General features: G+C 43.0%; 1 protein-coding gene across 1 annotated transcript in view; it reads left to right on the top strand.

The window, feature by feature from the left end:
- Nucleotides 1-15,388, top strand: part of LOC135218983 (alpha-1,6-mannosyl-glycoprotein 2-beta-N-acetylglucosaminyltransferase-like) — a 213,038-nt gene that overhangs the window by 125,062 nt on the left and 72,588 nt on the right. The window contains exon 6 of the mRNA XM_064255421.1: nucleotides 12,675-12,873. Within this exon, the coding sequence (XP_064111491.1) occupies nucleotides 12,675-12,873 (199 nt within the window). The remainder of the gene's footprint in view (nucleotides 1-12,674; nucleotides 12,874-15,388) is intronic.

The following is a 15,388-nucleotide window of genomic DNA, read 5'->3' as shown; positions in this document are numbered from 1 at the left end:
TGTCTGCTCATTGAGCCCAACTTTCTTGGCTAAAAATGAGAACCCGTCTAATCCTTGGCCCAAGAGCTTTGAGATCAAAGGTATGTCGGGTCTCGTGGGTCAAGAACCAGAGAGAGCCCTGTGCCCTGTCAGGGCTCTCAAGTTCTATGTTCACAGAACTAAAGAGGTAAGAGGTCCCTCAGGTAATCTCTGGTGCTCGGTGAAAAGACCAGATTTGCCTTTGTCGAAGAATGCTGTGGCTTTCTTTTTGAGGGACGTCATTAAAGAGGCTCATTCATCTTGCCAGAAGACTGATTTGAGCCTCTTAAAAGTGAAAGCTCACGAAGTCAGAGTCGTAGCTACCTCTCTTGCCTTCCAAAGGAATATGTCTATCAAGGATATCCTTGATAGCACCTTTTGGAGGAGCAATTCCGTATTCGCCTCACATTACCTCCGGGATGTGGGAACGATTTACGAGAACTGTAGTTCTTTGGGGCCATACATTTCTGCGGACACAGTTTTGGGGGCTGAAGGTAGCTCTCTCCCTATCCCTTAGCTTAGATTAGGTTAGTTTTATTGTTGTGTTTTTGGTTGATGGTGAGATCTTCTGTGGAAATCTCCCATTCTTTAGATTATCTGTCAGGGGTTTTTGGTTAGTTGGTCAGGTGGTGGTCAGTTGCTGCGTAGCCCCCATATGTTTGGCTCGATGGTCTTGTCACGTTGAGGTCACGTCCCCGTTGACAGAGCATCCAGAGCGCACCAGCACTACAGGTCTACACCTGGCTGGCAACTCTGATAAAAGCAGAAGCAGGCTTAAGTGACAGTAATCACAGAGTCTACTTTGCTAACAGGTAAGGAACCAAGAAGTACATCATCTACTTAATTTAAGTTTCCTAAAAAATCCTATTCTGTCTCTTCCCACCATCCGAAGGTGGGATTCAGCTATATATATATCTGACAGGTAAGTTTCATGAACAAAATGTTATTGTTATAATACAATTAAGTTTGTTCATACTTACCTGGCAGATATATATAATTAGAGTGCCCACCCTCCTCCCCTCAGGAGACAGTGGCATGGATAAAATATGAATAGAAAATGGGAATGGTTCCTGATATCCGCCTCCCAGCGGCGGGGAATGGGTACTACCACCTGGCCGCCCACTACGTGTGCTGCGAGTTTTGAAATTCTGTCGGACGTCAGAAATACAGCTATATATATATCTGCCAGGTAAGTATGAACAAACTTAATTGTATTATAACAATAACATTTTATGATGAAATTCATCAAAAAAACCAGGAATTTGTGGATATTTACCATAGAAAAATACCGCGAATGCGCGAATTTTCCGCAAATAATGCAGGGAGAAATCCGCGAATGTGTGAGTCCGCGAATCTGGAGAACGCGAATACGGGGAGTTCACTGTACGTATCAATAAGAGGACCTTGGAGTCATTATTACCAAGGACTTAAAATCTATAAAACAGTGGCTAAAAGCTGAAAAGAGGCAGTTCAAATACAGAAACGTGGAAATGGTGCAGGCATAAATAGCTTACCAAGGACAACTAGAGAACCTGAACATGTATGGCTTAGAAATGTGACAATTGCGATGACAACTAATAGAAACATTCAAAATACTGAAAGGCATACAAAAGTAGACAGTAACCTATTTACGTTAAACAAAAACCAGATAAGAAATAGTGGGTGGAAACTAGAACTGAAGAGATACAACACATCCCATTGTGGGAACTTCTTTACATACAAGATATGTGACACATGGAATAAACAGCCACCCGAAGTTGTAAACAGCAACAATGTTGAAGTTTAACAGAAAGCTAGACAAAATCATTAGGACACTGTATGAATAGTAAAACGTGCTCTTAGGGATAAGTGAGCACACAATGTCTCCTTGGATGGACTAACAAGTCTTTGAGATATCCTAATCCTTGTAACTCCTCTCTGTTATTGGCTGTACATATAAATTTTAGTGGTGTAATGTTAATGTTTAAGATGACTTTGAAATTATATTAATTATATAATCTCAAAGATTGATACAGTAATAGGGTAGTAATTCAAGATATATATGAAGTAGGATGTTATTTAAGGTGTAGATTTGGTATTTAAACTTTCAAGATAGGCAGTTAGTATAAGCGTTTTTAGAGGGTGTTTTAACTATTCATGGGGGCTAGTATGATTCCCCAACTAATACGGGGGGGTCCCAGTGTAAATGTTTACCACTATGTGATATTGACAATATTAGGTGAGGAAGGGTAGGGAGTTGGCCTCTCACCCCCCTATATTTTTTTACTTCCATTATCGAGATTTCGACATTATCTGATGGGCCCTTAGCTCTATTAATCTGGATAATTGAGGGATTACCGTAGTGACAGTCGGCTCTTCGTGGCTGTGGACAGCCACTTTTTTACACTCCTTCCAAGCAGATACTACTTTGTTTGAAAATTATCAGCATTGTATCTTTAGTGGATCACCCTTCCTATCCTAACTTGAGGAACTAGTTTCTTTAGATTAATGTTGCATACTGAGTCTCCAGATCCACTTCAGCAATCACTGAAGAGATATTGTTAGATCTTAAGTGAACCTGTCTGCTGTTACAGGACTGCAGACTATTCTAAGAGGCTCCTTTGGCCCCCCATTCCTAGATCTCTTTGGTGACTGATTCCTCTTCATGAATATTGGAACATGAATGACTGTCATCAGATTTCTGTTACTAGTCACAATAATGACATTTGAAAATTTGTCAAGTAACTCATCATTCCAAAGTGACACCAACAGGAGTGGTATGTGGACTTTCATGATCTCACAGACCTTCCCAGCAAACACCAGCTATAGCTCATCCTTTGCACTTGAAGGCTTTTTGTCAGTCTCTTGAGCAAAAACTGTTTTGACTGGGGGGCAAGAGGCCTCCCAAACCCAGCAAGCCCTCCACCTTCCAGTTGTAACTGGCATAAGTTTTGCAACACTAGAATTCCTGTGTCAATCATTCAAGGGCCACAGGTCAGTTTTTGTCCATAAAGTTCCTTCTCAAGAACTAGATCTCATGATTCCCCATTGCTGAGGTCCCCTTTTCATATCTTTGACAGAAAATTAGATTCCATAACAAATTTCTCCTAAGCAGCTACCTTTGTCTAAATGCACCAACAAACAGGTTAGATTATCAATTCATATCTCACACAGCAGAAATTGGCAGTCAGTTTTATCTTTTCCCAATGGCTAGAACTGACACTGGCTCACTTCTGTGCCCCACTAGAGCTTTACAAAGGTACATTCTCTCCACTAGTGTTGTTTGTAGACCCCTCTCACCTGTTTACCAAGCTGTGTATACAGTGGGTTGAAGGTACCACTCCTCACAAAGTTCCTTCTACAACAAGAACACCTTCCTTGCATATATCAAATTTTATGAGCCTTAAACCATTTTTCTACTCATGCCACTTCATTTTCTTTTATTTTTACAGATCACTACAGATTGTAGTTCTCTCCCAATATAGATTGTATTCTGCTCACTTCCATGGCTGTTATCTGGACTTTGACTTTAAATTAAAGTCCTACATCCTCAGGTAACTCGACAGTAAGATACACTGAGCTTTATGAATTTCTGAACCATTGTCATTATTCCAATTGAAATGTTGCTATGTAGCCCCCTCCCAATTAAATAGATACATTTGGGTTTTTTTCGTATACAGCTCTGATTTTTGTTTGAGTACGTAATCGTATTTTTGAAATGAATGTTTTGTCTCATAATTACAAACTCTTGCTTTATGCTCAGTACCACCCTCTCCCCATATTGGGTGCAAATGCATTGACAGTAAATGTTTTTACTAAATATTAAGGTACCTTAATAAATATTAGGGTTCTTACAGCACTTAAGGGGAATATTTCAACATTATTTTCGGTATTAAACATTTATACAGCCAACTTCTTTGAATTGAAGCATGAGGTTGTGTAAGACTGGTTTGTATCTGTAAAACAGGTGTTACTTTTATGTATAATGTTATATTTATAATGGTATTTGTTTTGAATGATTATCCAGTATGTTCATTTTTCAGTATATTTTGTAATCCTTCTTGTACAACACAGAGAAAATCAAATAACTCCAGTATACTATGGTCAGTGTAGTACAATATTTACTCTGTATTGATGATGTTAGTTCTTACAGCCATTCCCTGGCATGGAATACATGAGTTTCTTATTGATTAGAATATAAAGGGATTTTGACGTAGGAAAAATCTATTTCTGGGTGATTGGCTCGTGTCGCCCTATGAAACCCACCCTGTCTTCTTTTACCCACCCTGCAGGACAAGATGTTCATAGATTAAGGATGACCGCTAGGGGCGCTGCTGTCCGTGGCGTCAGTAGTAGTAGTAGTAGCGGCCGCATCACCCTTTCGTATCAGCTCTCTCTGGTGGGGATTTTAGATTGGAAGGTCTAAATGGTGAATGACTCGTGGTAGTGATCCCACTCGCCCCTATTCTCATACCGACACTTCTTTTATAGAGTGAGCGAGTCAGTTTTACTGACATTTTCTTAATTTTGTTTTTCTCTGGTAATTTTAGATTAATTTTACCTAGAAAGAATGATATTAAGGATTCTTTCATAGGGCGACACGAGCCAATCACCCAGAAATAGATTTTTCCTACGTCAAAATCCCTTTTCTGGGCTCAGCTCGTGTCGGCCTATGAAAGAGTACCAGAGAAACAGACAAGATGGGAATAAGGACAAATGAAAATCAGTTGTAAAAAAGAGATATATAATATAAGTGAATCAGGGACATTACAGTATACAAACAAAGTACTTAAAGCTAACTTATCCTAAACAAAGACATGATAAAGAAAGCAAACAATATAAAGTACTTAAAAATTAACTTATATTAAACATAGTAATATCCAGTAAAGTAATGGCAAAGTAACAGAATTGATTCACTTAAGTAAAATATTTACATAATATACAAACACATTGTGTTCTACCCTAGCATAAAAATAAGGGTAGGAACACTGAAGTACATTATAAGTACATAGTGTGGATGTCCCTAGCAAAAAAATAAGGGACAATCCACCAATATGATTCCAGCGGCTAAGGCCTAGATAGAGTATCCGAGTAGCATGGCAATAGGGTGAGGCATGTTGGACGAGGTAGGTAGAAAGGAGACCTGGATCTATACTACGACTACTATGCAGTATCAGGAGAAACAATGTTTCCCGCTGCTACTGCAGAAAATTTTAAAGATTCCAAGGACTTTAGGTAATGACGTTTAAAGACTGTCGGAGATTTCCATCCAGTATACTTTTTAAGATCCTCAAAGTTCATATGTTGGAAGTAATTAATTGAGGTGGCTACTCCTCTGATGTCATGTGCTTGGAAATGAATCAGGATTGGCTTGTTTAATGAAGTAAAGGATCTGTTGTCTAATTCCTTTTACTGATAAAGTACCACCACCTTTTTCTCTCATAAAGAGAGAACCTGAGGATCTTGAGGATGTATGAGATAGAAAGGCTCTTAAAGTTGATACTGGGCAGAGAGAAGGATCTTGCGGAAGTGGGATGACTTTCCAAGGAGCCCACCTTGCAAGAGGATCCTCATTTTTAGCCAAAAAACTACGATCCGGCGCAAGTAGAACTTCTCCTGAGGGGAGGAATTCCACATGACCCGCATCTCTGGATAGAGCCGACAGTTCTGAAATTCTAGCTCCTGAAGCTAGGCTTAATAAGAATAACGTCTTTCTAAGAAGCATTATGAATGTACAAGACGAGTTGTCAGTATCTGAGGCTAGTTTGAGGACATCATTTAAGAACCATGAAACTGCAGTAGGCCTTTGAGAAGGTCTAAGTCTAGCACAGGCTTTAGGAATAGACGTAAAGTAAGATTCTGTTTAGCGTCTATCTTGGAAACCCAACTGAAAGATCTTCCTCAAAGGCCCGATTTATGAGTAGTAATAGTGCTAGCTGCTAAACCTTTTCAAACAAGGATCTGAAAAAGGATATAGCTAAGTTAACTGTCATGGTTGTAGTGTTTGATTCTTTCAGGAAGGATGCTAATTTTTTAACAGCTGAGTCATATTGTCTAATAGTTGACTCTCTTTTATCTGATTCTAGGAAGAGGATGTTTTGTGGATCAATGTTAGCATCTTTGTTAGCCGCAAACTTCATGAAGTCCATAAAGTTAGGGTCTGAAGAATTCCTGAGGAAGCGAACACAGTCCTCATTTGTACTGATTGTGATAGCTTGGGATTGGGAATCCGTTGAGGCCGGAGACCCAATTCCAGAAGCAGAGGATACCAGTTGCTCTTGGGCCAGTCTGGAGCAATCAGAGCTACTAGTCCCTTGAAAGTCCTCAGCTTGCTCAAGACTTTCAAAAGAAGATTCACTGGAGGAAAAACATAAATTTTCCTCCACTGATTCCAATCTAACGACAGGGCGTCCGTGGCATAAGCCAGAGGGTCCAGGTTGGGGGCCACATAGCAAGGGAGCTTGTGGTTTGCTTGTGAGGCGAAGAGATCCACTTGGAGACCTGGGACTCTCCGGCATATCCACTAGAATGACCTGTCGTCCAGGGACCATTCTGATTCCAGAGGGACTGACCGGGACAAAGCGTCTGCTATCACATTTCTTACCCCCGCCAGGTGAGTGGCGGACAGATGCCATTTGTGTTTGTCTGCTAGGGCAAAGATGGCTATCATGACATGATTCACGTGTTTGGATTTGGACCCTCCTATGTTGATGCAATGAACTACCACTACACTGTCCAAAACTAGTCTTAGATGAGACTTTTTCGGGGGAAGAAGTCTCTTCAGGGTAAGAAATACTGCCATTGCATCCAGGACGTTTATGTGAAGCTGGCGGAACTGAACTGACCAAGTCCCCTGAACTTGCTTGAATTGAGAATATCCCCCCCACCCGGACAGGGAGACATCCGTGTGAATGGTTAACACTGGAAGGGGATATTGAAGGGGTACTAGTTTGGCCAGGTTCTTCACTTTTGTCCATGGACGGAGCTGATTGCGAAGGATCTGTGGAATTACTGACAACTTGTCTCGAGATTTGGCGTTTGCTCCCGATCGCCAAACTCAATTTATATCTTTCAGCCTTGCTTTCAGGAGGATGTCTGTCACTGAGGCAAACTGAAGAGAACCTAGGATTCTTTCCTGGTTTCTCCTTGATGTTTGTTTGCATTTGAGAAATTGTTTCACAGACTTGGCTATTTCTTTCCTTTTGACCACCGGAATTGACAGATTGTGGGAAGACAAATCCCATTGGATTCCTAGCCACTGAAAACGAGACTCTGGAGTAAGTCTGGATTTCGTCTTGTTTATCTGGAACCCCAGATGTTCCAGAAATTGAACTACCTTTTTTGTGGCTTTGAGACATTCCTCGACCGTTGGTGCCCGGATCAACCAATCGTCGAGGTATGCTGCTACCATTATCCCTTGAGTTCTCAACTGTTGAACTACCACTTCTGCTATTTTCGTGAATACCCTGGGGGCTACATTCAGACCGAAGGGCATCACTTTGAATGAGAACGTCTGATTTCCTAGTTTGAAGCCTAGGAATGGGCGGAAGTGCCTGGGCTATAGGGATATGATAGTATGCGTCTGTAAGATCGATGGAGCATGTGACGGCCCCACGGGGAAGTAAGGTCCTTACCTGCGAGATGGTAAGCATTTTGAACTTGTCGCAACGAATGAAAGAGTTTAGCTTTGACAAGTCTAAGATTACCCTTCTTTTTGTTGAGCCTTTCTTTGGCACGCTGAATAAGCGACCTTGAAATTTTAGATGCTTGACTCTCGCAATAGCTCCTTTCTGAAGGAGCTCCTCCGCGTAATCTGTCAATTCCTTTGATGGTTCCTGATAAAATGATTTGATTGGAGGGGGATCTTTGATCCAACTCCAACCTAATCCCTTGGACACGATGCTCTGTGCCCATTTGCTGAACCCCCACCTGTGACGGAAGAGGAACAGCCTCCCTCCTACCTGGGGAGCCTCACTGTTGTTGGGCGGGTTGACCTCCGCGCCCTCCTCTGAATTGCCTTCCCCTTGCCGCTCTCCCTGTGCCACGCTGGCGAAAGTGGCCTCTCGCCCTGCTACCTCTCGAAAACCTATTAAAGGCTGGGTAAGCCTGACCTTCATACATAGAGTTGAAGGCCGGCGAGACTGCGTAGGAGGTTGAGGGTTGGGACTGAGGGGACAACAGGAGGATGGGTTGGGCCTGTTTCGAAGTCGATGGTTGTCCCTGTTGGGTAACTGGGACGGCCTGAACAAACTGCTGTTGCTGCTGTTGTTTCTGGTAAGGCTGGAACCTTCTACCAGACTTCTTGAGTTTCTTACCAGCAGCAGGGGCGGATTCTTGCTTCCTCTTAGAAGAGATGCCCCACCTAGCCCTAAGGCTCTGGTTGAGCCTAGCAGCCTCGTGGTGCACCTCGTTCACAGCGGACTCTGGGAAGAGGTCCGCCCCCCACATGCTGGAAGCCAGGAGTCTATTAGGTTCGTGCCTAATAGTGCACTCCTGCAGAACGTGCTTTCGGCAGTTCCTCCTAGCTTGGAAGAAGTCGAAAGCATCCGTCTGAACTGTTTGGAGCTGAGACTTGGCCAGAATCTTGAATAGCGGTTCTGTGCCATAAGACAGGGCCGCCATTTCCGTGATAATCAAGGAGTTGAGGGACCTCCCAAACCTAGTTCGAGCATCGAACTCTGCCTGAATCAAAGTATCAGGCAGCCTTGGAAGCTTCTCGCCAAACTGGTCCATTGCGCAGTCTGGCTTAAGCTTACCAATCGTGAACGTGGCAGGCAAGTTCTCCCACAATTCTCCAAAGGCTGGAAAGAGCGGAGAAGTAGAATCAGCTTCCCTCAGCTGTGGCATGGGCTCATCCTTGAGGACTGCCTGAAGAGTCGCTTCCACTATTTTGGTAGCGAACGGAAGAGAAGCCTCCTCCTCCGTCGCAAAAATAGTGAAAGGACTCTTGAAAGCCTGGAGCTTAGTGTTGGTACACTCCCAGTCCTCTAGGCAGTGAACCCATTCCCGCTGTGCGTGCTCCCTACTATACAGCAAACGTTTTCTCGTGAAATCTTGTCCTCCTGAAAGGCTGAGTCAATCCCGGAGGATAAAACTCGAAGTCCTCAATCCTTCGAGTTCCACACTCCGGGACAGAGATCATGCCGTCCTTGAATGGAGCGTAAGCGGCCACTCTCCATGGGTTATCCATGGAGAAGGCTGGTAGGGACTCATATGGAGGTAGCTGAAGAATGCCAGTACCTGCTACTGGGGAGATTGGTTGAGGAACCTGAGAAAGCCCAGCTACTCGGTCCTCATTCTCTCTAACTCTGTTAGAGAGATCTTGGATGGATTGGCCCGACTGACTGAGGGTGTTTGACAGCTGCGCAAACATCTGTTCAAACCTGGTTCCGAGGGCAGAGACCTGCGAGCCAATCATCTCTCCCACTTGTTGCATCACCACTGCCGAGAAGGCAGTGGGATCAAAGGAGCTCGGTCCCGCTACTCCAACCGGCGTTGCCGGAGTGGATGCGGTGGAGGCCGGAGAAGGCGTTGGCTCGGCTGGAGCGCGAGCCTTCTCCTTAGAAGCCTTGCTTCTAGAGCTCTTAGAGTACGAAGAGCTCGGCTTTGCCTTCACCGCGTCAGCATAGGAAGTCGAAGACTTCTTTGCTGAAGAAGACGATGACGACTTCTTAGAAGTCGTCTTGTGGAGGGTCTTCTGTTCTCTCTGTCCCTTCACCTTTGGGGGTACAGAGAGAGCGGGAGAGCGGGTAGGGATCTCAGATCCCGTAAAGCCTTGGAAAGAAGCAGTAGAAGGGACAGGAGAAGATCCAGGAGCGCCCAAGGAAAGACCTTGGGCGCCCGACACACCTACCTCAACCAACAAATCCTCTGCCCCTACCGCCATAGGTTCAATGTTCAGGTCCAAGTTCGCGACGTCTGGGACCGGCTCCTGCGTGGACGCGGACCCGAACGCCTGCTGCACCTCTTGTTGTATGGAAGCTATGAGAGGGGCTGCCGAGATGGGATCAACATAACCGGTTGACTTGCCGCCGGGGAAGATCTGAACGGCCAGCTTCTTATCTAGGATGTACGGCTGGCCCTTGGCGGCGTTCTTCCCGAAGCCGCCCACCCAAGCCTTCAGGGTTGCTAAGGCGACTTCCTTCACGGCGGCAGCCTGAAAGAGAAGGCGAAATGAAGCTTCTAGCGGCGGGGACGGGGTTTAACAAGCTTATAACTAAGTGTTATTAGTGATACGATCAAGAAGTCTAAAAGACGACTTACCCCCCCCCAACAGCTGACTGACAAGGTCATAGCAAATGGTGCAGGCTTCTGGGTGCCAGACGATCATACCGTTGTGGGTCGTGGCACACGGGGCGTGAGTCCTGCACTCCTCGTGGGCGCAGGGGTCGTAAAGCGTCGCGTTACACCCCAGGACCTGACAGTTGGTAGCCTGTAAGTGGAAAGATACATAAGTATCAGGAGCACACTTACAGCCTAACAATTGCTCCGCTGCATGCCGGAGCGTGAAAGTTAGATTAAACCAGAGCCCCGCCATAATACGTGTGGTAACTAGGCGGTTGGAGTTGTCTAAGGCTACGCCGGAGACAGGAGAAAATATCCAACCAGGTGTGGTGGTGAGCCATGAAACCACGACGGAGAACGACGGAGATGGTACACACAAAATTAATTAAAACTAAAATTCACCGTAAAATTAGGGTACATCCTTATATTTATAACGAAATATATATAAATCTTTTCCCCGTCTACTAGAAGAGTGCCCGGGTAAGAAGCAAGCTCTCCTCCGGTAGCGGGAAAAAGGGAGGATATAGTAGGCAAGCAACAGACCACTAGTAATGACCACCCCGCCCGCTGGCGGAGCCAGACGAACTATAACCAAAGGGGCCCCGGCTGCAGCGGAGGCTCCGTTCATTACAGTAGGGGTAGGGTGGGACTGAGCAATAGGGGGGGGGGGGGGGGGGTTCCCGGCGTAACGCGGCGGGAGAGAGAGAGAGGGGGGTGGCCTACCCCTCCCCGTCCCTACAACTACCCGCTCGGTGACCCGGTACCCGAGACAAGTGGTCGCCCTATACCCCAGCTGGGAGGGAGCTCCTGGCCTCCTCAGAGAAAGAGGGAGGAAGGCTACAGTGGTTGTCATGGTAACCAAGGAGTCCCCCAGACCCCTCCCTATACCTGGTAGGGAGGGAAGGGGAAGGGGAAGGGTAAGGTGCTATGGAACACGTGACCGCAAGTGGCCTAAGCCGCGATAGCAACACAACCATGGAAGGGCCACGTGAACCAGACTGTACCAACACATGGGACATGCACCTAGGCTAGCCTAACACCCTAAATAAAACTAATAATACATCGTAAAAGAGGGAAAAGACACTTTTAGTAAAAGAAAAAGAAGCCCAGGAGGAGGCAAACTGTTCCGAGGAACAGTTGACTACTCGGAGCCAGCGATAGCCGATGAAGAGCAAGAGCCGGGATGCTGGGCCAGAAACACAGAATAGCCCGAAATACCAAACTAAGAGAAATGGTAAAAGGGCTGTCCTAGCTATAAAAACTATGTAATAAACGATGAACGTGATATAGTAAGCCCATAAGTATAAGATGTCCCAGTATGGGAGACCGGGAAATCTTAACACGAGGCGGCATGGCGCCGCCACGAGTCAACCGGGAGACCGTATATGACCTATTAGGAAGGAAAATACTGGTCCCTGGAAGACTAAAATACGGTAAAGTACTACTTATGAGGCACTTAACTTAGCCGATGCGATGGCAGCACGTTCCATGATGAATAGAGTGGTAAATCCGAAGAAAACACGGCACGAGAGAAAAATGCACTCAACGTGTACGTCTAAAGATTAAGGATGACCGCTAGGGGCGCTGCTGTCCGTGGCGTCAGTAGTAGTAGTAGTAGTAGCGGCCGCATCACCCTTTCGTATCAGCTCTCTCTGGTGGGGATTTTAGATTGGAAGGTCTAAATGGTGAATGACTCGTGGTAGTGATCCCACTCGCCCCTATAATACATGAGTTTCTTATTGATTAGAATATAATTAACAATATCTGTACCTTAGGCATTTGAATGACTTCTTTGGATGGTGTAACATTAAATGTATTTGATTTGACTTTTATGAAAACTGTTCATTAATGGCATTCTTTCCTTACAGAAGACTATTCTTAAGTGTTTATATAACAATCCAGTACATGTTTCTACATATGCATTGTGCTAATAGTTGCAAGAGTTTACTTTAACTGTCTCTTTTCATTCTTGATATTAACGTATACATTCATAAATTGCTTTGGAAAATGGTTAAGGATGCTGCTGTCTGTTTCTAAGTATGTAACTAGAAAATCTCAGTAATTTCTGTAGATGATGAGCTTTATTAGTCTTTTCAGTAGATTCTTTGAGAAGGACTTGTCTGATGTACCATCTTATGGCCCAAAAGAAACAGCATGTTAATTAAAACCAGCCTCAACATTAAATTGTAGTATTGCATTATTGTTGCATATCTTTGGCAGAATCTTACAGATTTTGTATGCAGGGCTTTCAAATCTGTTGCATGACTTTCTAACAGCATATATTATCTTGGAAGGTATACATTCTGTAGTCTATGGAATATGTTGCTATCCAAGGCACTAAAATCTTTTCTTTTGCTTATTACATTGCACATAACAACACTCATGATTTTCAGGATATTTGATGATATATGGATTCTGAGAAACCATACAGGCCTTGTTCTTTTCCTTGAGGAGGATCATTATGTGGCGGAAGACTTCCTTCACATGTTGCGACTCTTAACTGCAGCTATTCCTCGGGCATGCCCTAAATGCTCTCTTATCACTCTTGGAAATTATTTGAAAAATTATAACTTCCAAACTGATGGGAGAAAGGTAATTTAATCTCTTATACATGCATTGTATTGGCCTGCTGGCATTATTGCTTGTCTCTTCTGCATGGTGTGCACTGTCTCCATTTCTCTTGTTAAAAGTTTTCACAGAAAGAAAAGTAGTTAACTAGTTATAAAACAAAAGTTTACCATACTATGGGAATTTTAGATACTAATTTAATTAGGGGCCATCTCATATTATTAAAGTAAGCACATAGCAGAACATCTCTTTTAAGGGGCTATCCAATGATGTAAAAAGAGGAAATTTGAAAAGGGGCTATCCAGTAAAAAAAAAATGGAAAAAAGAAAATGTAATTTTTTTTCATAGTTAGATAAGACATTAGGCAGTGTGGATATAAAATATTTTATTAAAATTATATTGTAGTTTTATGGTTATGGGGAATTTCCTGTCATCACCTCCATAAACTGGAATATTGGTAGGTATTGGTTAGTGAATATATTGTTACAATAAATTACAGTAACTTTTTATTGAAAAGCACCATCAAAAGTGACTAGATACAGATTATCTGTACCAAACCTAGGTGACAACAGTAAAGCAGTCACCCTGACCTTGTTACAAGTAACATTACAACTTGTCATCAGAGGGCCTAGACTAGGTGACTGACTGAATAGAATTTTTTTTCTTTTGAAATGACAGAATTTCTGGCAGTTTTTTGTGGCAACAAACATAAAATATGGTTGTTTATTTTTGGTTACCATGAATTTTCACCAAGACTTCTAGTATACTCATGTAGAGTAACTGTTGTAAGAGGGAGTAGGCAGCAGATTGTTAATTGAAAGGGGGGCAAAAAATTGGTTTAAAAATTTTTTTTTTTTTTTTTTTTTTTACTTCAAATGCATTGCTTTATGACTGCCTTCTTGTGTTTCGGCTTATTTCCAGGCATTTTCAAATTTTGTAGGTTCTAAAATCAATGGAAGGCTTTTCTCCAGGAAGGAGTGTTGATGGCCATTTTTCAAGGTTTGACACACTCACTAGTCTTCTCCTATCTCCAACCAGTGGCTTGAGCATTCTGGAGACAATCTCCCACCAGAAATGTACCAAAATGTAGTTGGACAAGAGTTTAATCTTATGTGACACCCATTGAGAGAGTTTTGTGGGTGTTTTTTTTCTTCTTCTGCTCAAATAAAATGGCAAACATAGTCCTCAGGATCACAGACAGGAAAGAGTATTAGTGTAAGGACTTGTGGATGGGGTGGGAGGAGACCTATATGACTGTGCTCCTGGAATATGGGTGGCCCTTATAGACATCTGTATGGTTCTTACTACTGAGGTACTGGGGAGAGAAAGTGTTGTGCTGCCAGATAACTTCATGGTGGTTCTGGTAGTGGTGGCATCTGACTTGGTAATTTCCTTAGGAACATGGTAGGAAATATGTTGCAGTCCATAACATAATTTTTTTTATATTTTCCTAACCTAATCTTTCCTTTGTGACACAAATGTGCAATCTACCCACTTGTTCACGTTCTTCAGTCCCAGTATACTCCAGCTTAAGACTTTGAACAATACCACAACATTGACTTAAAACCTACAAATTCCCATGAGACAGAGAAAGCTCTCTCCTACCCTACAAAACACCAGTGTCCTCTACTGCACACTGATATTGTTTACCTTTCCACCCCACGCCGCCACCACCATCTTGTCTTCTATGACGTCACAACAAAACTTAAATACATTAAGACATATTCTAAAATCAAACACGTTTCCCATACATTGAACATCAACCACATTTCACCAATACAGAAAATAAGAATAAAATAACTGACTAAACTGATATATAATCACACTTATCTCTTTCTCCCTCTCCTCCAACTTCTTCCTAACCTAATCCCCTCTAAATTCTTTTATTCTCCAACACTTTACCCTCTAGTACATAATTTCTCATATTTTCCCCTGAAACTCCTGCTTTAGTTGATAAATCAGCTATTTGATCCTTTACTTTTATCCATCTCACCTCCTTTATTTCCCCAGATTCTATTGTTTCCCTTATTGCTGCAATATTTATTTTTAATCCCTTACTACGTACACAGGACTCAATTTTATTAGTCATTAGTGTTTTACTATCAGTATTAACCAACGCTTCTAATTTTTTCCCTCCTACTACCTCTTCTCATAAATGTTGGAAATATAACAATCATTCTATAGCCTCCCCCAAACTCAAAGCTTCTGCTTTAATGGTAGATTTGGCTACTCTGGAATTTTCTGGGCTTCCACCATATAGGACTTCTCCTCTTACCATCTGTCAAGGATATAACATGACCCAATTGATTATGGCCATCTTCCATATTCCCAAATGAAGCATCTGCATAAGCTTCCCAATTAATCTTTTCTTCTTCCATCTCGCTTATTGTAACTTCTCCCATTATGTACTTAGTTTTCTCACAATTTTAACAAGCTTCTTCATATCTTGAATCGTTCCTTCTCAAAAGGCTTTACTTAATTCACTAACATCGTACGATATTTCTGGCATGGTATATAGCGATACCCAATTCAACTGTCC

This window comes from Macrobrachium nipponense, chromosome 1 (assembly GCF_015104395.2).
Source record: "Macrobrachium nipponense isolate FS-2020 chromosome 1, ASM1510439v2, whole genome shotgun sequence".
Lineage (NCBI taxonomy): Eukaryota > Metazoa > Arthropoda > Malacostraca > Decapoda > Palaemonidae > Macrobrachium > Macrobrachium nipponense.
This window is presented reverse-complemented; position numbering and strand designations above follow the sequence as displayed.